This window comes from Podarcis erhardii, assembly GCF_964252035.2.
Source record: "Podarcis erhardii genome assembly, chromosome: 2".
NCBI lineage: Eukaryota > Metazoa > Chordata > Lepidosauria > Squamata > Lacertidae > Podarcis > Podarcis erhardii.
Genome location: NC_138498.1, coordinates 53,325,157 through 53,348,607, shown reverse-complemented (window position 1 = coordinate 53,348,607; position 23,451 = coordinate 53,325,157). Strand labels below are relative to the sequence as shown.

The following is a 23,451-nucleotide window of genomic DNA, read 5'->3' as shown; positions in this document are numbered from 1 at the left end:
GAACAGCTCTGGCAGGATTCAGTGATTAGTAACGGTGATGCTTAACAGCACAACTAAATTGCCTATGTGTTTGGCTCATAGAAGCATAGAATTTTAGAGTTGGAAGGGACCCTGAGGGTCATCTTGTCCAACCCCCTGGAATGCAAAGGGAATCAAAAGCTTCTGGTGGCTTCTGTGTAAATCCTGGAGTGTTTGTCAGGGAACCATAGGAAACTTTCAGAAGACTCAAAACACCTTCAAGCACCCCAAACCAAACCAAGTAACTCCAAAGCGATTCAAGTAAGATGGACAACTGCAGAGTATTCAATGTATGTTCACTGTGTGTTCAGCCTGGCTTGTTCAATGGGTTCCTTGTAAAGTAGAACATTTTTGAAGAACAAAAACCTTGTTCAGCAGGGATGGCGAAGCTATGGCCTTCTAGATGGTGCTGGACTACAATTCTGAGCACCCTGACCATTGGCCATGTGGGTAAGGCTGATGGGATTTGGAGACCAACATACTAAGAACCCTGAAAGGCTCATTCATCCAGCATCACAGTAATCAACCAGATGTCTATGGGAAACATACAAGCAAACTCTGAACACGACAGCACTCTCCCTACTTGCGATTCCCAGCAACTGGAATTCAGAAGCATTATCTCTCTGACAGTGCAGGTAGAACATAGCCCTCATAGGTATGTTCTTTGTCTTCCATGAATTTTCTAACCATCTTTTAAAGCCATCCAAGTTGACAGCCATCTTACAGGAGTGAATTCGTTTAACGATATTCTGCGTGAAGAAGGGAGATTCAGGACAGATGAAATGATACATGTCCAACATTCAGATTCATTGGATGGCCCTGGGTTTTAGTATTATGAGAGAGGGAGAAAAACTTCTCTTTATTCACTTCCCCATCTCTGTTCTAGACGACCTTTTCAAACGCATTCTTGCAGCGCAGAAGTAAAGAATTCTAAATTAAGAACATTTTGACATGCCTTTCTGCAGGGCAAACTCAGCAATGAAAGAAATTACTTTGGGGCATTGGTGGCTGGGCCTTAATGTCATTTTAACATCATTTTCTTGTACTCCACCTACGCAGAGTAGCAATGATGTTTGTCATAATGTATGTACAAGATGAGTCATGCAGTTGCAGAGTAATTGGTCAAAGTTCCGGGATGCTCTGTAATTGAGCTGAGCTACAAGAAAAATATAGTATCATATTTCAAAAGTGACAAGCAGCAGAAATTACACAAGATTTCAGCAAGAGGAAGAGTGAGCGAGCAGCAGTTGCCTAGGGACAACAGCTCCTGTCAGATGCTACCACAATTAAAGAGATCATATCAGTGCTATCCTAGATGGATGACAGATGCAGTTGCGTAAGCTTCCCTTCTATGGAAAACTCCAGCCTCTTCGAGATAAAAGGATGTCTAATCATTCATTAGCTTGTTCAATAAATGATCACCACTGGGCACAGAATAGAGGTCATCTTCAGAGCTACCTACCAAGCACATAGAGTTCTGAAATTTCCTGCAAGGGTGAAGCAACCCTCCCAGGAAAAGCAAAACTTCCTTCTTGCCATTTTATCTTTCTAGTCCTGGAACAGGAGTCAGGGGTGGGAGAGGGATGCTACTGAAAAAAGCCCTTGGCTGCTCTCTCTCCTCTCCCTCTTTGTAATTTCTACTGCAATTTAGCCCATGTCCTTGCGGGATGACGCTGCTTATTTCCTTGCCCCCTGTAGGGGCAGCCAATGATGTGGAGACAAGAAAGCACATGGCATAAGGACATCAAGGCAAGTTGCACTAGGTGCTGTGGAGCAGGGAGGAAAGAATTTGACACAGAGCTGCCAGTTTCAGCAGCAGTCTCATGCTTCTTATAATGCTTTGTTCTGCCCATGTACATCCAGACTGGACCATTGCAGGGCTGCCTTTAAAGACAGTGGTATAAAAGGGGGCCTCCAGAATGCTGGTGGGGGAAAGGCAGTTGAAGCACATGACATCAATCTTGCACTAATTACATTGGTTATCAGTTTGTTTCCAGGGTCAGTGTGAATGTTAGTCTTAAGTTTTAACAATTAGAGGCCTGAATAGCCTGGGGTCAGGTTAGCTTAAGGACCAGCTTTGCCCCTGTGAACCAGCCAATCTTAAGATTAGGGTCACAGGCCCTTTTCTCTGGCCCATCTTTAGCAGAGATTCAAGGAGGGGAGAGACCAGTGGCAGGGCCTTCTCAGTGGTAGCACCACAGCTATGGAATTCTCTCTTTCTGGACAATCAGTTTATGTTGGTTTTAAAAGCTGCTATGTTCTTAATACAAATAAGTGTGTTTTTATTCTTATTTTAAACAAATTTTAAAAGCTGGACACAAAACATTTGGAAGAAAACAAAATGGAAAGCAAACACCCTCTCGCTTTGCCTCCCTAGCTTCCTCAAGCTCTTCTTCCAGCAGAGCCAACAGACTGAGATATAACGAAGGTGCCAATTTGCATCTTGGGAAGGCAGAAAACCTACTTCCTCTTCTACAACTGCCGTTCTTAGCCATGAAAGGCTCTCAGAGACTTTGGGTTCACACATTATTGCTGTGGGAGCTTTACTTGGGGTTCCTGTCTTCACTTTTCCGAAGGTTAGAGTTTTCTAAATAAAAGATATAGCCATTCTTGTATGTCAGGCTGTTTGAAGGCAATGGTTAAGGGAGTGTCTATGCCATGAAATGTGCACATGAAGCACACCCTGTAATAGTGAGTGCAAAGCCTCAGGTTTGGGTTTTTTGAAAAACGGCATGCTTCTGAAAGCAGAGATATGCTTGACAATGCATACATACCACCAGCTGAAATTTCTGAAGGCCCAGAGGCACAGGGAGCTTGAAAAAGAACTCCAGGAGTCAGGGGAGCATAAATACCCTCCAGAGTTCCTGCCCTTCCACCCTGATAACAACACCGCAGCACATTATGCAAAATAAGCAAATTTGAACATTTGTCTTGATTTGCATATTTCAGACAGGCTTGAATGCAGCTTTTCTTGGTGCAGAGTATTTTGCAGAGTGCAGAGAACCCTGGCAACCATTTTCTCAAGAGAGGGAGGGGGAAAGGCTTCAACAGCTCATCAGGAAGAGGTGAAGCAATGTCAGCTGCTCCTTTCCCTTCATGGTAACAGAGAAGAGGCAGACTTTGCAGTATTCCTGCATCACTGATCCCCTGAAGTGGCATTGCTCACTTGGCAATGCCATGGCGGGAAAAGCCAGAAGCAAGTCCCTTCCTTTTTTATCTTCTACTGACACAGTATTTCAGGATTATCTTACAAGAGCCGGAAATGATTTAGAGCTGCGCGTAAGCATAACTAAGGATGCAATTCCATACACTCCTACTTGTAAGTCTCATTGAGCATGGGGTGGGGGGGTGTTTCTCAGTAAAATATGTCCGCAATTGCACCCCTAATCAAATTCAAAATCACATCATTGTGAACTTTAAGAGAAAAATCTCTTCCCCCCCCCCTCTCTTCACTCAGGGATCTCTCTAGACAGCTTGGATTATTGTCACTCCTATTCCAGTCAATGGGATGATGACTCATTTGGCCTAGAAAATATCTATAGAGCCAAATCATACTCCAATTTAGAGAAGATGAAGGCATGGCCTCTGTGTATGTATAAGCGTTTCATATTTTACTGTAATATTACAGGAAGGTGGAAATGAAATTTCTAGTACATTGCTCACTGGAGGGCCATTGAGAGAGCATCCACCCAGCAACAGAAAATATGATGATCACATTTGTAATGTCTCTACGACTATATCTATCTACCCATCGCCAAAAGCTGAGTTAATAAAACTTAAGCATTTTACTCTTTTCCTTCCCGCTACAAAAACACAAATGCAAGATGATTTCATCAGCTCTAGATAATAGATATGCACATAACCAGAGGGAGGTATATTTAATAACTTGCCTAAAATATGCACTGGATTCAGTACAGGAGAAGTACAGAAGGCAATAAAATATAATCTATTATCTCAGCTCATTTTGGTCAGGAAATAATACCGCAAAGTTAATATGGTGCATGTGAGCCTTATGAAAAACAGGCAGGAGAAGCTTACAACCTTATCTGCTGGCAGTTGCTATGATGGGCGATTAATAAGTGACACTGAGAGGCATGGAATAGAAATCATATGGACTATGGAGAAAGGAAAAGGCTTGGAAATGAAACTGTCAGGTTGAGGAGGGGAAAGAGTTGATTCTACCACTGCACTCATAAAAAAGCAAAGGGGGAACTCCTTTCTGTAGTCAATCTGATGCTTCATTGATCTCTGCAGCAGTGCAAGGGAGGAGGAATGCAGGGAAGGGCAATTCCAGGGTGTTTTTTTCCAGAGCAGGAATTATGACATCATCTGCAGCAACACCAGGATAATTGGGGAACCTTCCTTGCTCTGGCACAGCTTTACAGTTTTGATTATGGCATAGCATAGAGCAGTGATGGCTAAACTCGGCCCTCCAGCTGTTTGGGGATTACAGCTCCCATCATCCCTAGCTAACAGGACCAGTGGTCAGGGGTGATTGGAAATGTATTCCCAAAACAGCTGGAGGGCCGAGTTTGGCCATCACTGGCATAGAGGAAGTCAGAGAAGTCTGCTTACCTCTTTAAAGCTACAAACAGCATTGCAGGCTGGCCACTGGCTACCCCAAACACTGGCCCAGCAGAGGAGGGTTGTGCAGAGGCTTCTCTTGGTTGGCAGGGGTCTAAAACAGGCTTCTTTGCCAATCAGGAGAATTGATCCCACCTGCCAAATTGGCCAATGGCAGGCAGCTTCTGGGACAGGCGCTCCTCAGGGGGCAGGACCAACTGAGCCTGCAGGCTTCAATTGGTTTTGCTCCCTGGCCATTTTAAAAGGCCCACCCCGACCTTCACACACAGTTTCCTCACTGGATCACTCACCCACCTGCTCTGAAAAGTACCTGTAAGATCGACATTAGAGCTAATGTCTGGCTCTTTCACGAAAAAAATTAATTCTGGAAGTGCATTGTGAAAGCCAAGTACCTTTCGCTTTCCATGTTTGGGAAGGGCTGCAAAATTAAACACCTTGGACCAGCACTGAGGGCCACACGTCATGTTATGTTTGAGTTCTGGGACTGGATCTTGCAATGTATCTGTTAACGCGAGTTGTGGTCCACAAAGGCTTATGTCATCACGAATGTGCTAGTCTTTAATGTGCCACAAGATCCTTGCTTGCTTCCAATGTCAGTTTGGTCTTCAAAAAGCAGCCAAAGGGAGGGGTGATCTGGATCAGGGTTGCAGTACAGGGGGAGAAGGGTCAATTCTCCTCTCCCTTGCCGCACATAATACATTTTTGTGCTCATATTTCCCCCCTTCTGTGACTAGCAGCAGCTGAAGGGAGCTAGCAGCTGGGACCACAGTATGGGGGGGGGGGTGGGCTGAACCCCTTTCACCCATGTCATGACTGATCCAATCTCCTCCCCACCCCACAGCTGCTTTTGTGCAGCTGTAGTCCCTGCCTAGGTCTTGGAGTAGGGGCTGAAGGTTGATAACTTGAAGCTGAAGCTAAAGAAGAGCAGGTCTGGCTGGTGCCTGGAAGAGTGGCGACCTGAGAACCCTCCATGTACACTACCTTGGGTTCCACAATGGAAGTAAAGTGGGATATAAATGTAAGAAAATAAAAATAAATCCAAAGAACAAAATCACGTTGAGAATTCTAATCCCATGACCCCAAAATAATGGACTATGTATGGGACCAAGTTGTGCTATTTTAAAACCAGAATCAAGGCAGCTGTCGTCTATTAATTATTCCATGGTAATTAGCACTGAATATAGCCAGTTAGCAAGTAGCATTTCTTACCTTTAATCTTTCTGTTACACCATCAGTGAAACTGACTGTGAATTCAGCAATTTTGGGCACTCTGAGTTTTCCTTTGTTCTTCTGGTCTGGCTGATATTCTGTTCTCGTTTTCACAATCACCTAGGAGCAAATGTTGACATCTTAAGCTTTCAGAACAAAGCAAGCACGGTTTTGTTGGCAGAAATTTTACTTTCCCACAAACCCTCTCCTCAGATAACCTCATGTATACTGCAATCAACATAATTTTTATTTCTAAAAAGCAAGGAGGAGGAGGTCAACTAAGTGCATCATTAAAACCTCACAACTCTGAAAGATGGAATGTTTGTTTTAAGTGCATGAGCATCCTACATGTGGTAGGATCTGCTTAGGGCTCAACAGAAGCCTGCTTCTTCTCTCTCCCAGATAACTATGCAGAAACAGCATGCCAGGGCAATTTGGGGCATGGAAGACCTGGGCGCTCCACACTCTTGATGCTGTTCAAGTTACTTGTGACCCAGATTGTGGCGCTAGCCTTGCAACCACTTGGCAATGCTAACAAGCATCATTCTAACTGACTCTTTCCATCTACCTGCTCTCAAAAACGTATCTCCCTGGAGCTCACTGGGTGACCATGGAACAATTACTGTATCTCAGTGCATCCAACCTCACAAGGTTGTTATGAAGACAAAGTGAAGAGGGGAGAATCATCTATGCCACCTTCTGCTCTTCTGAAAAAAAGGTGGGGTGCAAATGTAGTAATAATCTGTCATCTCCAGCTTTGTCTTCCTAACAAACTGCATCCTATTGTATATTTTTCATTTGCTGCTCTGCCCTCTGTGGATATTTCAGCAATCTGAATCCAGAACAGTGCTGAAAATTTGCAGTCTAATTAAGGTTGGAATCAAACGTTACAAGGAGCTACTGATGGAGATGGCGGCCTCTTTGCTGAGTCCCCTTCTTCCCCTCCATACATGTTGTGCAACTAAACCAAATCCTTTCCTCTTTGCACTGTGTTTTTCCTGCCTCCATAGAGACCAGAGGTTCAGAAATTCATAGATGAAAGATGTCAGAGAACAGAGATCTTCCATTTTAAACCTTAAGGCTCCATATAGACCAGAGGTGGGGAACCGCAGGCTTGGGGAGCAGGTGCGGCCCTCCATACCTTTCTTTATGGCCCTCAGAATTCTTCTGAGGCTGCACCTCCTCTCCACAGGCAACAGCCTTCCCTGCTTCATACCTAAGTATTTTTGCCTGGTTGGAACATGTAACTGAACTTGCTTGTCTAGATGAAAGATAGAGATGGGTATATGAAAGTGTGGCAAAACTAGCTTAATGTTCAAAGGCAAATTTGCATGTTTCGGTCATCTCGCTTTGCCTCTAGCCCTGCCTATCACTGGCATGTGACTTTTGAAAGGTTGTCCAGAAGGGAATGTGGTCCTCAGTTTCAAAAAGCTTCCCCATCCTTGATATAGATCCTTCTTCCTCTGCTCTTGTTTAAAACTAATTTGTATCCTGTCTGCCATATTCCTTGACTCCCCACCCCGAAGAGCAGCCAGCCTTAATGCTGGTCATTTTGGTTCACTTATACAATACAAACATGCTTCCCAGGTCTTCATTGTGTTTTGTATTGCATTTTAATTTCAGTGGGTCACCTTGGGAGCCCATTTTTAGCTGAAAGGGAAAATAAAATTAAATATATTTGAGAGAAGAAAGTCTTTTTTTCTGTTGTTGTTTTTTTCCAGGAGTGAACACTACTGTGTGAATAACTAAGCAGGTATTTAGATTTTCCATCCAGGATTTGTGTTCTAGATTTACATGGTGTTGTTCATAAGAACCTCCCTCAGCAGCATGGCTGGCTACTTGCTTTCACCTTGTTCCAAACACTTGAATCATTTTAAAACCCACGAGCCGGAAAAGCTCTTATCGTCAGTAGCCCACCCTTCTCACCTACAACTAAGAACTCACAGGAGTGACTGCTGATCCTTTTCGTTTTTCTGAAAAAGGAGCTCTTAGAGTGAGCACTGATAAGGAGTGAACCACTAGGACTTATCAACAAGGAAGTCATTTTCAATGTTTCACCTTGCCAAGAGAGAGATAGCGAGTGGGAGAGGGAGAGGGAGAGAGAGAAGTATGCTGAGAGATTTAAGTAGGATGAACTGACAGCAATCTCCTCTCTGTCATATTTTGTAATTTGCCCTGTGATTCTTTGATGAAAGGTGGCTTATAATTAAAAATCATCAATCAATAATTCTCCCCTTGCCCTCCCCCTTTGTAACTAGTCTCCCTCCTGCCACTCTGAAGTTATCTTTTTTTTAATTGGCAGTGTAATCCTATGCCTGGCTACTCAGATGTAAGCCCCGTTCTGTTTTGATCCATGAAATGCTAACAGTAACACTTTGAACTTGTTCTGGCAGCAAGTGGGCACACCTCTGAGCAGAGCGGTTATTTGCAGAAAGGATCTCACTCCTTCTGCTCTAATGGCAGCATCCAGATCAGATGTCAGAAGGCATGTAAAAAGCATCAAGCAAAGGTTTGTACATTAATCTGTTGGTTTTGTCAGGGGCCAGGAGTCAGATTCCTCTTTGGGTGATGGAGCTGGGGACTCTGAACCAAAAGCAGAAAGCCATGCAGAGCCAGCCCTAGAAGCACTGCAACATCACGAGAAACTGTGACACTGCCATTCGTAGATGCAGAGAACTTCACTGAAGACACAGTGAGACCAGAGGGTCCGCCATACTAGGAGACTACTGCGCCTTTAAGCAAAGCAGCATCTTCCAATGGGGGGGGCTAACAATCAGGATACAGCAGCTGCTGCTGTTGTGGCTACTATATAGGGCTGCTACTATTTAGGGCTGAGTCTCAATTTTGTCCTTGCTGAAGCAACATGGGAGTTCTGTGTTTCCTGAGCAAAGCCTGAGCCCTTCCCTACTTTGTACAGTGGTACCTCTGGATGCAAACGAGATCCGTTCCGGAGCTCCATTCACATCCTGAGCAGAATGCAACCCGCATCTGCGGGTCACGATTCGCTGCTTCTGCGCATGCGCGTGATGTCATTTTGAGCGTCTGCGCATGCGCAGGCAGTGAAACACAGAAGTAACCCATTCCATTACTTCCGGGTCACCGCAGCGCGCAACCTGAAAATGCTCAACCTGAAGTGACTTTAACCCGAGGTATGACTGTATTCGAGATGGTTGGACAGTGTTCTCAAAGCTACGAACATGAGTTTGACCAAACTGCGGGAGGCAGCGGAAGACAAGAGTGCCTGGCGTGCTCTGGTCCATGGGGTAACGAAGAGTCGGACACAACTAAACGACTAAACAACAACAACATGACTGTATTGCCTTAGTTTCCCTGGTATCCAGTCAGAATCTCACCCTGTTCACAGCCTGATTTCTGCCTTGCATTGACACAAAGCAGGACTGATCCACTGCTTTGCTGTTATTTTTTTAAGAAACTTTTTTAGAAGTTAAAAAAAAGAACATTTTAAGAAATGTCCCAGAGTCTGGAGGATGTTTTATTAAGTTCTGTGTCCTTTGGGAGAGCAAATCCAAAGCATATTTTTTCCTCCAAGAGCTGGGCTGGAGGTAGGGGAGCAGAAAGTCCCCCAAGCAGTTAGACAAACCAGAGGCTGGGGCTGGATGTTTGTCCTGTCTGGTGGCAGCCTACAGACATTCATTTAAAAGGGACCTCTTCTTCACAAAGGGAGTCTGCCATTAAGAAAAACCTCTATCACCACCAATCCATCACAGACTCTAAGCCTTCATATACTGAGCAGGTACTCATGTGGATCCTGACAACTTGCATCACTTTAGTAGTAACTATCCAGTACTGCCTGATTTGTCTAGTCAACCCCTGGCCTTTGACTTTAGCATTCTGAATGAGCATGATAATCCTGACTCCAGCATGCATCAGATTGACCCTGAATACACAGGTTGCCTTATATGTGTTGCGGACATGCTTTCGACTTCATTTCCCCTAGCTTACATGAAGCTGTTCCCAGTAGTACTGTAGATCAGACAGCCGTATACTTGAAACCAGCTGTAACATAGTTAAGTGTCTTCCATATGAACCACAGGCCCTAAAATACTGCTACAGAAACGTAACTGGCATGTTGCCATTTGCTAACAAACAAAATGGCGGAGGATCCAAATATTTGAAGGAACAACCCTGTCTTGCTTTTAACATCAGTAGGGAATACCTTGTTGAGAGCACCACCACACTCTGTGGTTTGACAGGTAGCGTAGCATGAGAGGAGCTTTATCCTTTATTAAGAACGATTTGACAAAACGAGAGAATTTCACACGGCTCGTTGCATGTGGAGATTATTTGTGCAGAATATACACCCAAAAACTCCCCAACAAAAAACCACAGATGGCCAAAATATAGATCTTTTGAAATACCATTAAGATCTCTGAGCTCTGCAGTCTTGCCTGCTGGTTATGCCAGCCGTAAAGGCACCAAGCAGTGTTCACATCCCTCTCTCATGCTTTGTTCCTTGCTGCAGTGTCTTCTGTTCATAGCTGGGCCCTTAGGCAGCGTTCCATTTGTTTTCTCCATGCCCTTTGTGCAGCCTGGACCATTAATTATAGAAGTGTCCCATTAGCACCTGCTAAGTAATGTTCTTCAGAAAATGCATCTGTGTTCTATTTATAAACCAATCAGGCATATCACCCAGGCCCTTGCAGCTCTGCAGCGTGTGGATGCACATTTCCCACTATCTCATCATAAAATGCACTGCAGAAGCTCTGCCAGAGCATCCATTTTCCCTCTGTAGTGTCTGACTTCTTTCCAGGTTTAATTCCTTAGTCTCCCTTTAAATCTTTTATTCCCTTGTTTAATTTATATCTGGTTTGTAGATGACCTATTGGAATCGATACAGGAGGACTTCCCTCCCATACTCAAGGACATCAAGCATCTATTAATGTACTTTGGAAATCAAGGAGATACAAGATGTACTAAGGCTCCTATGCACACTTACCTGGGAATGCGTCACACTGGGACTGAATTTTGCACACATTGCAAGTACAGTGGTACCTCGTGTTAAGAACCTAATTCGTTCAGGAGGTCCGTTCTAAACCTGAAACTGTTCTTAACCTGAGGTACCACTTTAGCTAATGGGGCCTCCCACTGCCACTGCACGATTTATGTTCTTATCCTGAAGCAAAGTTCTTAACCCGAGGTACTATTTCTGGGTTAGCGGAGTCTGTAACCTGAAGCGTCTGTACCAGGAGGTACTGCTGTATGTTTAGAGAGCATATAGCCAGCGGATAATTTCTCAAGAAGGAGTTGGCAGCTTGAAAGCTTGCCTTTGACTTGGAATGGCAGACCACGTGTGTAGATTGTTGAACAGCGAGGGGGGTGCATTTGAACATGTTTAGATGAACTTTTGTTTTATAGACTGTCGTTGAACTCAGGGCCTTTAATTAATGCTTCAATTTCCTGCATGAAGAAACTGCCTAATTACAGCAGAAACTGAACTGCATAAATGTGTGTGGCAAAGAGTCTGCTTCATCAAATGCATTCATAAGGAGGAGTTATGCCTTGACACCCCCCCAAATGTTTCATTACCATTTGCACACTTTCTACCATTTAGCACACTGGTGTGGACCTCTAGCTCATGGGTCATTTGGCCTGCCAGGCTGACATCATATATTATGTTAAGTGTGAGAAATGTCAAGAAGTAGCTATGGAGATTAATACTTGCTTTGCATCAAGAAGTCACATTTTTATCAAATTGAAAAATCAGCATCTTTTTCTGAATTCAAACGAGTGTTGAAAAGGGTCTTCTGACAGTGTGTTATCTGACATCAGATGACTGATAACCACTATACTGTAATGTCAGGTGCCCTGCCCACCAGGGTCACTCAGGATGCCGCTTGCCAGCCAGATCCATTCCACAACCCAGATTCACTGTATACGGTAATTTACATGACACCAAAAGGAACTTGCCTCACCCTGGACCTGTAGGTGTGCTGCATGCTCATATAATCCTTATAATTAAAGTGCCTAAACAGAATTTAATTATTGAACTTTCCTTCCATTCAGTTACATTTGGTCTCCATTAAAATTTCTCTATAGTATTGTACATTAGAATCATAGAATCATAGAGTTGGAAGAGACCACAAGGGCCATCGAGTCCAACCCCCTGCCAAGCAGGAAACACCATCAGAGCACTCCTGGCATATGGTTGTCTTTTTTTAAAATAATATTTATTAAGAATTTAAAGGTTACAAAAAGAAAGAAAAAGAATTAAACAATACAAAAACAAAAACACTACATAGAACATTGAATTAACAAAACAAAACAAAAACAATTAAAAACACTTCCAATATTTTCAATCTTAGCTTTCATTCACTTGTTTCATTGACTTCCTCACGCCTCCCTTTTTGTATTACATTTCAATTAACTGTTTCAGCAATTCCTTTCCATCTTCCTCTGTTTTCTGTCCTGTAATGAATCTTAACATATTCTAACCTTATTTTTCCCCTTTAATACATTAACAGTCTATCTGTACCCAGTTCCTTATAACATTTCTGCCAAAGCCATATAACTACTCCTGACATATGGTTGTCAAGCCTCTGCTTAAAGACCTCCAAAGAAGGAGACTCCACCACACTCCTTGGCAGCAAATTCCACTGTCGAACAGCTCTTACTGTCAGGAAGTTCTTCCTAGTGTTAGGTGGAATCTTCTTTCTTGTAGTTTGGAACCATTGCTCCGTGTCCGCTTCTCTGGAGCAGCAGAAAACAACCTTTCTCCCTCCTCTATGTGACATCCTTTTATATATTTGAACATGGCTATCATATCACCCCTTAACCTCCTCTTCTCCAGGCTAAACATGCCCAGCTCCCTTAGCCGTTCCTCATAAGGCATCGTTTCCAGGCCTTTGACAATTTTGGTTGCCCTCCTCTGGACATGTTCCAGTTTGTCAGTGTCCTTCTTGAACTGTGGTGCCCAGAACTGGACACAGTACTCCAGGTGAGGTCTGACCAGAACAGAATACAGTGGCACTATTACTTCCCTTGATCTAGATGCTATACTCCTATTGATGCAGCCCAGAATTGCATTGGCTTTTTTAGCTGCCGCGTCACACTGTTGGCTCATGTCAAGTTTGTGGTCAACCAAGACTCCTAGATCCTTTTCACATGTACTGCTCTCCCATCTTGTATTTGTGCCTCTCATTTTTTTTGCCCAAGTGCAATACTTTACATTTCTCCCTGTTAAAATTCATCTTGTTTGTTTTGGCCCAGTTCTCTAATCTGTCAAGGTCGTTTTGAAGTGTGATCCTGTCCTCTGGAGTGTTAGCCACCCCTCCCAGTTTGATGTCATCTGCAAATTTGATCAGGATGCCCTTGAGTCCATCATCCAAGTCGTTGATAAAGATGTTGAACAAGACCGGGCCCAAGACAGAACCCTGTGGCACCCCACTAGTCACTCTTCTCCAGGATGAAGAGGAACCATTGATGAGCACCCTTTGGGTTTGGTCAGTCAGCCAGTTACAAATCCACTGAGTGGTAGCATAGTCAAGACCGCATTTTACCAGCTTCTTTACAAGAATATCATGGGGCAACCCGTCAAATGCCTTGCTGAAATCAAGGTAGGCTACATCCACTGCGTTCCCTTCATCTACCAGGGTTGTAATTCTGTCAAGAAACGAGATCAGGTTAGTCTGACATGACTTATTTTTCAGAAATCCATGCTGACTATTGGTGATCACAGCATTCCTTTCTAGGTGCTCACAGACTGTTTGCTTAATGATCTGCTCCAGAATCTTCCCTGGTATTGATGTCAGACTGACTGGGCGGTAATTATTTGGGTCCTCTCTTTTCCCCTTTTTGAAAATAGGGACAACATTTGCCCTCCTCCAGTCTGCCGGGACTTCGCCTGTTCTCCAGGAATTCTCAAAGATGACTGCCAGTGGTTCTGAGATCACATCTGCCAATTCTTTTAATACTCTTGGATGCAGTTCATCTGGCCCTGGAGACTTGAATACATCTAAACTAGCCAAGTATTCTTGTACTATCTCCTTAGTTATTCTGGGCTGTGTTTCCTCTGCTGAATCATTTGCTCCAAATTCTTCAGGTCGGGCATTGTTTTCTTTCACCATCTTCTCCTCTGAGTGACCCCACTGTTTCTTTGTTCTTCCTTTTGCTACGAACATACCCATAAAAGCCTTTTTTGTTGCTTTTAACCTCTCTAGCAAGCCTGAGTTCATTCTGTGCTTTAGCTTTTCTGACTTTGTCAGACGTGCTGGCTATTTGTTTGAATTCCTCTTTGGTGGTTTCCCCCCTTTTCCATTTTTTGTACACATCCTTTTTTAATCTTAACTCAGTTAAAAGTTCTTTAGATAGCCACCCTGGCTATCTAAATACATTGGTATTTAGCATGCCATCCTTGCTACCATTATAACCCACAATGTTTTCTGTTGTGAGCAGGTTTATATACATTCAACTTCCAGCAGCTGCCAGCTTACCTATATCCAATTCCCATCAATGAACAGACATGGTGGTCCATCTCAGTTAATTTTCCTACAACATGCAAACAGTTCGGAGCCTTCCTCAAGTATACACTCCTCTGGGGGTGTGGGGAAGCAATATAAACCAGAAGCACATGCATGGAGTTGTACCTTATCTTAAAGGTGTTCTTGTGACGGGGAATAAATGTTACCAGCGGAATTCTGTTCTTGAGGGATTATGAGCTATCATCAGTCTTTTGAACCTTCCAAAACTAGTTTCATGAACCTCATATTCATCAGTAAAGAAAGATCATGTAAGAACATTTTATAGTATGCTATCACCACTATGCTATCAAACCATCATTTAATAATAATAATAAGAAGAAGAATTAGTTTTTACCTTTAAGCCCTAAATTATTTGTGAGCAGGGCATCTAAAACACCACCTTTAATGAGAACCCATCTGATACCTAAGATTTGCTTCAGATGTCCTCCTCATGGCACTTGCACCATGTGGAAACTGGGAAAAGGGGCTTCTCTGTGGTGGCCCCCTGCCTACAGATTACCATTCCCCCAACCAATTGTGGAAGCCCTGATACTTTTAGCTCATTGCCTCCATAAAAACCTCTTTGTTCTCCAAGGATCTTAGCAGGCTCATTGTTTTTTTACAAATTATTTTACTGCCGCTCCTATAGATTTTACTGCTTTCTGCTCCTCTGCTTTTTAAGATCTTAATGAGTTTTATTCACCGTAGTTTATTTTTTATGTCTGCTGTTTGTATCATACCCTGTTAATGTACTGCTTTTGAAAGACACACTGTGAATATTTTTATAGAAAATGGGCTAGCACAGTTTTAAGTTAAATAAATAAATGTGGCGACCGTTCTCTCTTATTAGACCTGATTTCTCAAAGCCCGTATATCATGTACACAAATACATTTGCAGAATCAAATTATTTTCAGATCTTTGACTCGGAACTTAATTAATCATTCCAGAAGAATTCCCTTTAAGGAAACCAAATGTAATAAAGCTCAGAGTGTTGTATTCCCCCCCCCCCTTTCTTTCAAACTGTTCATCATCCCACCGTTAGTCCTCGGGGCGGGAGAGGTGCTAATATGACACTTGATGATGCCTAATGGATTCCAATGGCTTCGTTCATGACATTCAGTAGCTCATCTGTAACCAGCATGAGCATGCCAAATTGCAACCTGGAGGTCCTCTTATGTCCCACTCCATTCATCCACCACCCATTGTGTCTTCCCACTTCCCAAACTTGATCCAGCAGGCAATACTTCCATTTCTCCTCCCTAGGGAAAGGCTCAGCGTTAAAGCATCTGCTTTGCCTGCAGGAGGGACCCAGTTTAGTCCCCAGCATCTCCAGGTATGGTGCCTGAAACCTTGGAGAGCCACTGCTAGTCGGTGTGGACATGTGCTCCATGTGTTTTAATCTGTTTTTAGCTTTCTTGTAATTATTATTTGAATGTTTTGAGTAGCTGTTTTCACCAATAATTTTATTGTTTTATTCTTTTTGTAAACCGCTTTTGTAAACTACGATCAAGCGGTATATACATTTATGAAATAAATAAAAATAGGCAACTCTGCAGTAGATGGAGCTGGGGTCTGGCTCATTGTAAGGCAGCTTCCTAAGCCCCTATGTTCTTTCGATCTCACAGCAGGTGCCCCTCCAGAGATGGAGCCCAATGGTTAAGGATAAAAGTGTATGTGCTCGCTCTACTGATTCCCTTTAGATACTGCCCAGGCTGTTCAAACAAGGCAAAACAATTAACACCTGCCTAACACCCTTGAAGCAGAATGGTAGAATTCAAAATGCTCCCTGAAAGAACCTAATAAAAATGAAGTTATGAATAGCCGGGTAGAAACTGAAGCTAACGTGCACACAAGGAGCCACAAAACATAAGGGATTGTTTCAGCATGAGACTTGAAGGAGAGAACCTCGCCTATGACGGAAGTGTTTTATTATGAACTTAGGCTACGGAGTGCTCCAGCTCACAGGAGGAGAAGTCATGGGTGTTACAACAGAAACAGGATCAGGGTAGGACAAATGTGCTGGACGCTCCTAGTGTGACATCTGATGCTAGGCAGGAGATCCCACAAGACACATTGCACCAGATGCTCAAGAACAGGTGTGGGTCCCTGCTGCTGAGTAACACGTGGAATGTTTGCTAAACCCCCTTTACAGAACCATGGGGTAGGTAAAAAGAACAAGAACATGTCATTCACAAAAATAAACTTGGGTTGACCTAGATTTAAAAACAGACCAGGCTAAATTAAGGACTATTATCTAAGAGGCTTTCTGCTCCTCTTTGAAGGTAAGAACATTAATGACTTCTGCTATAACCTCTCCAAGAAGGTTCTACAGTGACTAATATGACTCACAGAATGAGACAGGAATACTTCATATCAAGGAATGGAGACTGAGATAGTGACTTGCCTATAGTCACCAAGAGATCTGCAACTCAGCCTGATTTCAATACTCACTGAGCCAAACTAGTGCCATTCCAAAATCATGGTCGTTAATAAGGCTTAAATGGAACGTTCACATCACTTGACTCCAACTCTAGATCTTACTTCCTCAGTACTGTGTGATGTTCAAAAAGGAGTCCCACATTCTTGCATGTCTCCCATATACTTTGAAGGATTCCCTCAGAGCTAGTTTGTTTCCTACCTGCAGGCCAATCTCCACTAACACCTGAGCCCCTGCTAACTAGCTGATGTTAATGAGTTCCAAAGGCATGTTACTTCAATCTCATTCTGAAGCTGCACTCCTCTGCCCTTCCCACCAACAATCCCAGAGGGGCTGGCAAGTCTCACTCCACCCTGGATCCTTCACAGGCAATCTCTCCTTTCTCCTTTTCACAACTTGCTAAATTATACCTACTTCATGGTCTCAGAACTATGGATTGTATGCAACATGGTGCTCTAAGAATGTTCCACAATGCAAAGGTTTTCTCCTTTGTGTTTTTGATTACATTAAGGGCCCCTCCAGATGTTGTTTTTATTGTGCATTATCATTTGTGCTCATGATGCTTTCAGGGTGGCTGTATGCAATTACACTTTCAATGCCATTTGTACCTGCAAAAACTTCAGGGTGGTTATATGGCTTCAGCTTCCACTGAGGTGTGCCCCTTGGTTTCCTGCTAAAATCCCCTAAAGGTTTAAAAGGGGGTTAAAAGGCTGGCAGCACATGGTTTCCACACCTCACACAGAAGTGGGGGGGGGGCACTGTGACTAGGACCACAACGTATTACTTCGTACACCCACAATAGAAAAAGCAGTCTGGAGCAGGGGGTGGTTAAGAGTGTTTGGTCAGATTTGGGCTCAGAATAAAATATGCTATTTTCCAGCTTTGTGGAGTGGAGATATTTGATTTTTCTGAGTTCAGTTCTGACGGGGGGCAGTTTGCCCCACGACTAGCAGCAGATCACCAGCTTTGTAGGAATGAGCTCAATTGTATGGCAAGGCCCCGAACCCTCCCCCTATGTTGGAATAAAGACACTTGACACCAATATTTTAGGTTAATGGGCTAAAAAGGGCCGCAACTTTATTGGGTACAGAAAGTGAGTGGTATTGGCTTAGGCATTGGAACAGACTATATCTGACTCCTGGCTACATGCAGGAAGTCTCAGAAGGGTTAACCATCAGTAGGGGGAGCTCCGTTGATGGAAACCAACTTGAAGCAGAAAAAGGGGCTTTAAATGCTGCACGCCACGCCCCCGGCCAACCGGATTCATTGGCCTAGGATGTGGCATGGGGGGGGGGACTCCCTATGATGCAGGGGCTAGCCACACAGGGCAGGATTGTGTCCAGCCCACAACTCCATTTCCCCAGGGAAGAGAAATGGCTTTCCCGTATTCTCCACTTGAAAGCGCTCAGCTAGCAGGGCTGGGAAAGAGCTCTGAGGCCTTAGAGAAGGCTCCCAATTAAAAAGCAACAGTACTAATGGACCAATGAACGAGGTCAAAACAAGGACGCTCCTTTGATGGAAACCCAAACGAGTGAAAGAAGATAGGAGACCTTTAAAAAGGATTACAATAGCTTGCTTTCCATGTTGAAGAATAAGAAGACCCAGCACTCTGATTTGCAATTATTCAGAATCCTTCCATCACTTGAGGAAATCCAGGATCATTTATGCTTGCACTTAAAACTCTTCCTTTCCTTCTTTGCCCAAGATAGAGTGATAACATTTAACAGAGCTGGGCATCGTGAATGCTCCTAAATTTTTCATTTCAGGAAAGGATATGTAGCCCTGATGTAATTCTCGCTTTGCCGCCAAGGAGTATATAATATGTTGTAGGTCAGGTGGTGCAAAAAAAAGTGCAGATCATGAAATTTTAAAATACTGCTCCTCGGGATTATTAATAATAGAAAGTCTCGCTCGCTGCAGGAGTCCCGGGGATTGGCAAGACTGATAAATAAAACACATTGTTCCTGCCAAGGAGATTGATTGCTTCCAGGTTCAGGATTGGCCTGTGCCCTCTTCCAAGGCTCACGGTCAGGGCATTCCCCGAGCAGGAACGAGAAAAGCAAACTAAGGGGTTTCATACATTTTGCTGGTGAATTCTGACTCATCTAACTCTATATTCATATAGAAGGGTCTGGTGACTTCTGTTTCAGTGTATCTGAAGAAGTGTGCATGCACACGAAAGCTCATACCTAGAACTAACTTAGTTGGTCTTTAAGGTGCTACTGGAAGGAATTTTTTTTCTTTTCTTTTGTTTTGTCTATATTCAAAGCTCATGTTGCTTTCGCATGCATGTTTCTGTTGTTCTCTCAGCTCCAATCTCTGTGGCAAGGACAGTCATTGTGGCCAAACTGGACTCTAGGTTTTAATGTGCCCAGCTTGGAGGTAGTGAGGGAGAGGTCACCTGAATTTCACCTTCAGAATCCCACAGAAGGATGTCAAGAGACAGCCTACATAACTTTTCACTCAAGGTTGCAATCCTACACACAAACTTTCCTGAAGAAAAGCTCTGCTGAGCACAGGGGGAATTAATTCTGAGAAAGCATGTATAGGATTGCACCAGTCTTTTAGATACATAGTAAAGTTTCGCCCTAAAGCTTGCATTTATTATTTATTCATTTGTGGCATTTATATAGGCCATCCAACGGCATTGTTCTCTGGGAAGCATAAAATAGTAAAATGCTGTATTAAAATACAATGTCCTTTCTCTTTGCTTCCATCTCCACCACCACCCCCATCTCGCCCTCATCTTTACTCTCCTCCTGCTTGCTGGCTCCTTCCTCTCTGCTTTCAAACACGCTTCTGTCTTCCTCCATCTGGAATAAAGAAACAACAGACTCTCTCTGCTGCTGCTATGCTGTCCCCATCTTTACCACTTTGGGCTGAAAAGAAGTACACAAACAAACCAACGTCATCTTTCATTTCACCTTTAAATCCTTCATATATCCTATCCACAACAATGGCCATCACATATCATCTTCCAACGCGTACCTTGACCCTCTTCTGTCTAGTTTTTGCCATTCTCACTTGCTTGTTGTTTCCAGTGACTTTCCTCTAACCAAACTGAGTAGCTTCTCCTTATGTTCTCAGATGTCTGTGTCTTCCTCTTCATATGTTCCTAGTGTGACATCTGAAGGTGAAACTCCTGCATCTCCTATCCGATGTGAGTGCAACTCATACCGCATGGGAGACGCATGAGGTCCCACGTGACATACTGCACCAAAAGCTCAAGGAGCAGGAAATCCCTGATTCTGAGTAACATTTTGACGTTCTGAGAATATTTCACATGGTATGCAAAGAAATTTCTAGAGATTTCTTTTTAGATATTCCATCAATGTCACCAGTTGAAGAAGGTCAAAACAGGACGGTTTTCCTCAACCAATCCCTCCCTTCTCCATGAATAAGACAGTCATCTATCTACCATTTGAGTCAAACAACCTGAGATTCATCAATGAATGACCTCCCACCTTCCTTCTCCCATGTCCATTCAGTCACCAAATTTGTAGTTTCAAGCATCTCCAATAGCTACACTTCTCTTTTACTGACGGCCAATAAAGCCTGTGTCCAAGCTGTGGTTGCCTACCAAACCTCCTGGGGTATCTTCCTAACTGTCCTTCCCTCCTGCCAAATATCTCTACTCCAGTTTGGTTCAGAAAGTCACTATTAGGCTTTTTTCTCCAGTTACTATGACCATGTCATTCAGCTCCTTAAGTCTTTTCACTGTCTTTTTGTAACACTTGACATGAAAGTTTGAGTCCTATAGCATTCCCCTTCTCAAGCCCTTGCTATGGGCTGAACTATACATTCAAGAGTGTCACACAGTACTGCCCCTCCGGAGACGACATCACTTCACACAGCGTGTTTGAAATGCTTTCCTACATCAAGCTGTTCTTGCCTGTAGAAAGACTTGACCCTTGGCATGTGAGCTTTTCACAGGCAGTATGTTTTTGTAAGAAGAGAGCATTCAAATTTATAGTAGTAGACTATCTGCAGTCTGAATCAGCATTGTGGGTCAGCTCTGCATCCCTTTTCCCACTTCTTTTTACACCCCTTCTCTCAGGCCAGCCCTATCATTAGACAGAGTGAGACAGGCATCTCAAACAACCAATCTGGGGTGTCATGAAAGAGCAGCAAATAATGTTGATGTTGTTGCTATTTTATTTTTATTGTCTGGAAGTCTGAGTGGTACTTGTTGGATGCCAGAATATCTTGGCTGACATTGGGTACTAGGTATCTAATGTCTAGAGGGAGTGGGGGCTTTTCCACTTCAGGCAACAAAATATGTTGGGGTGGCCCTGCCTTTCTCAGTCACCCCTCTGCTCTCAATGTCATTTCTCTGATCCCCTGAGTCTCCATGCCATCTGCCAGGCTGCACTTCCTCTACCTAGAAAAGCCTCTTCTTCTCTCTCCATCAGGCTTGATGTCTTTTGCTCACTCTCTTTTTTCTCCTCCATGTTACTTCTCTAGAAACCCGCTTCTCTAACAACAAATCCCTGCCTGGATTATCCTAGCCTCATCTTGCCTGCCTTCTCTTTGCCATGTGATGCTCTCTGACCTTGATCTCTCCTTCAGTCTTCTCCATCCAATGCAGATGTGCTTACTAGGCAGAGACAGTGGACATTTCCATGTTATGAAGAGCCCATCAACGCTTGGTGCTATGTTGACATCTAGAATATCTAGATGACACTACTTTATAAATCTCTGCAGAGAAGCTGCCACTCTTTAGCTTTCATCCCTTCCATTTCTCATACTGAAGTAATTCACTTACCCACCCCCAAAAATAAAATAATTCAAAGCCCTTTTATTAATGCATTTCCTCGGCGGCAGGAAGCAACGGGAGTTTCTTATCCCTCTGATAATGCATGATGTCTGGAAAAACTGAGTGTATGCTGAATTCTTCACAACGCCCAGTCCCACATGGAACTCATGAAGGGGTAGTTACAAAAAAAAGGCCTTATGATGGGAGAAAAGTGAGTCCATGAATCAATCCTCCATCTGAGCCAGAGCCAGATTTATTGAGGCATACAACACAAACATCCCCTGACCAACATGCCCTCATGGATTCATGTACATACTCAGCTTATATAGGAAGCAGCGTTCTAGTGACTCGGTCTGTTGGTCCACCCAGATCTGAACAGTTGGCTGGCAGCAGTTCTCTGGAGTTTCAGAAAAGGCTTTTCCTCAGCCCTACCCAAAGATGCTGAGGATTGAACGAAGGACCTTCTACCTGCAAGGCAAATGCTCTACCACCGAGCTACAACTCTTCCCAAAAACGGCTGTCATTATATGTAAATTTAAAAGGCAATCTATTTATTTGCACAGCTCATCTTTATGAACCACATATGTTTTTTAAAACCACAGAAAATAAGCCCATCAGGACTGGTGATGGGAAGATGGACTGACGTTTTGAACAACAGTGGAACGGTCTCCCTTGGGAGGTTGTGGACTCTCCTTCCTTGGAGGTTTTTAAGCAGAGGCTGGATGGCCCTCTGTCATGGATGCTTCAGTCGAGATTCCTGCATTGCAGGGGGCTGGGCTGGATGGCCCTCAGGGTCATCTCTACAATTCTACGATTCTATGAAGGCAAACTGGAAACTTTGGCTCCAAACAATATATAGAAATCAGCAAAAAACAAATGCAAACACAGACTGTGAGAGAACCGGTGTGGATGGGTAAGGGTGAATTAAGCTTTCCACCACAAACTAAAGGGATAACACAACAAAATAGCTTTTTGTGTTATTTTTTGAGGGGCAGGAGGATTCTATTGGACAAAAAACTGAACTGTTGCTGCCAGTAAGAAAAATACTGCTATCAGAACACAGTATCAGAAATGCATCCCCTCTGAGATAGGGGAAGTAATACCATTTCATGATGTTATATGTTTGCTATCTCTTAAGTCAAGCATCGACAATCCGCGAACACCTCATAGAATAAACAACTTTGATCTAACCATGAGGTAAAAGGGTATTTTGATACATGACTGAATATGTACCTGAATATGTACTGGGGGACTATGGTTTCAAAATGCACATCCCATTGAAAGCTATGGCATGTGGGGAGTAAGCATGCATGCCCAATGCACAATCAGATGTATATTATGATGCACAGCTTGTTCACACCCACAGATCATAATGCAAGATGTGGCTCCACACATGGATCTCCTTGGCAGGATGGAGGCATCATTTTGTCCTCTCTGTTGCCAGGGACAAGATGCAATGGGTTTAAACTGCAGGGAAGTGTCTTCCTAACTATAAGCATGATCCAGCAAAGTTTCAACGGGAGAAAGTTAAGCACACACTCATGTATCTGTTGCACATGGCCCATGACTGCAGTGTGCAACTGAGCTACACACCAAGAAGTTCAGTTTAAAATGAAAGCAGTGGATTGACAGAGACTGAAGTGCACACAAGACTACAACCAATATCAGCAATTGGCTAGTGCCTACAGAAGCTGCAGTCTTAACTGCTGGAGGAGGCTTATTTCAGAAAAAGACGACTCATTATTTTCCAGACACTGCATCTTCAGGTCTAGCAGGGTTTGCCTCATTGCAGGGGATGGGGCAAGCCACGCGTCCCCGAATTATCGTGAATTGCAGAAGCCTCAGAATAATCCAACCCTTTGGGCCTGGGACACGAATTATATTACAGCAGCACTAGAAAGAGCCCGTGGACATATAGAAACTCCTTATAAGCAGCTTAGTATTGCAGCAAATAGAAGTGAGACCTAAT

The 23,451-nt window shown here is 43.5% G+C and overlaps 1 protein-coding gene across 2 annotated transcripts in view; it reads right to left on the bottom strand.

The window, feature by feature from the left end:
* NSG2 (neuronal vesicle trafficking associated 2) overlaps positions 1-23,451 on the bottom strand; it is a 53,552-nt gene that overhangs the window by 18,620 nt on the left and 11,481 nt on the right. For both annotated transcript variants that reach the window (XM_081852192.1, XM_081852193.1), the window contains exon 3: positions 5,812-5,931. In XM_081852192.1, the coding sequence (XP_081708318.1) occupies positions 5,812-5,931 (120 nt within the window). The remainder of the gene's footprint in view (positions 1-5,811; positions 5,932-23,451) is intronic.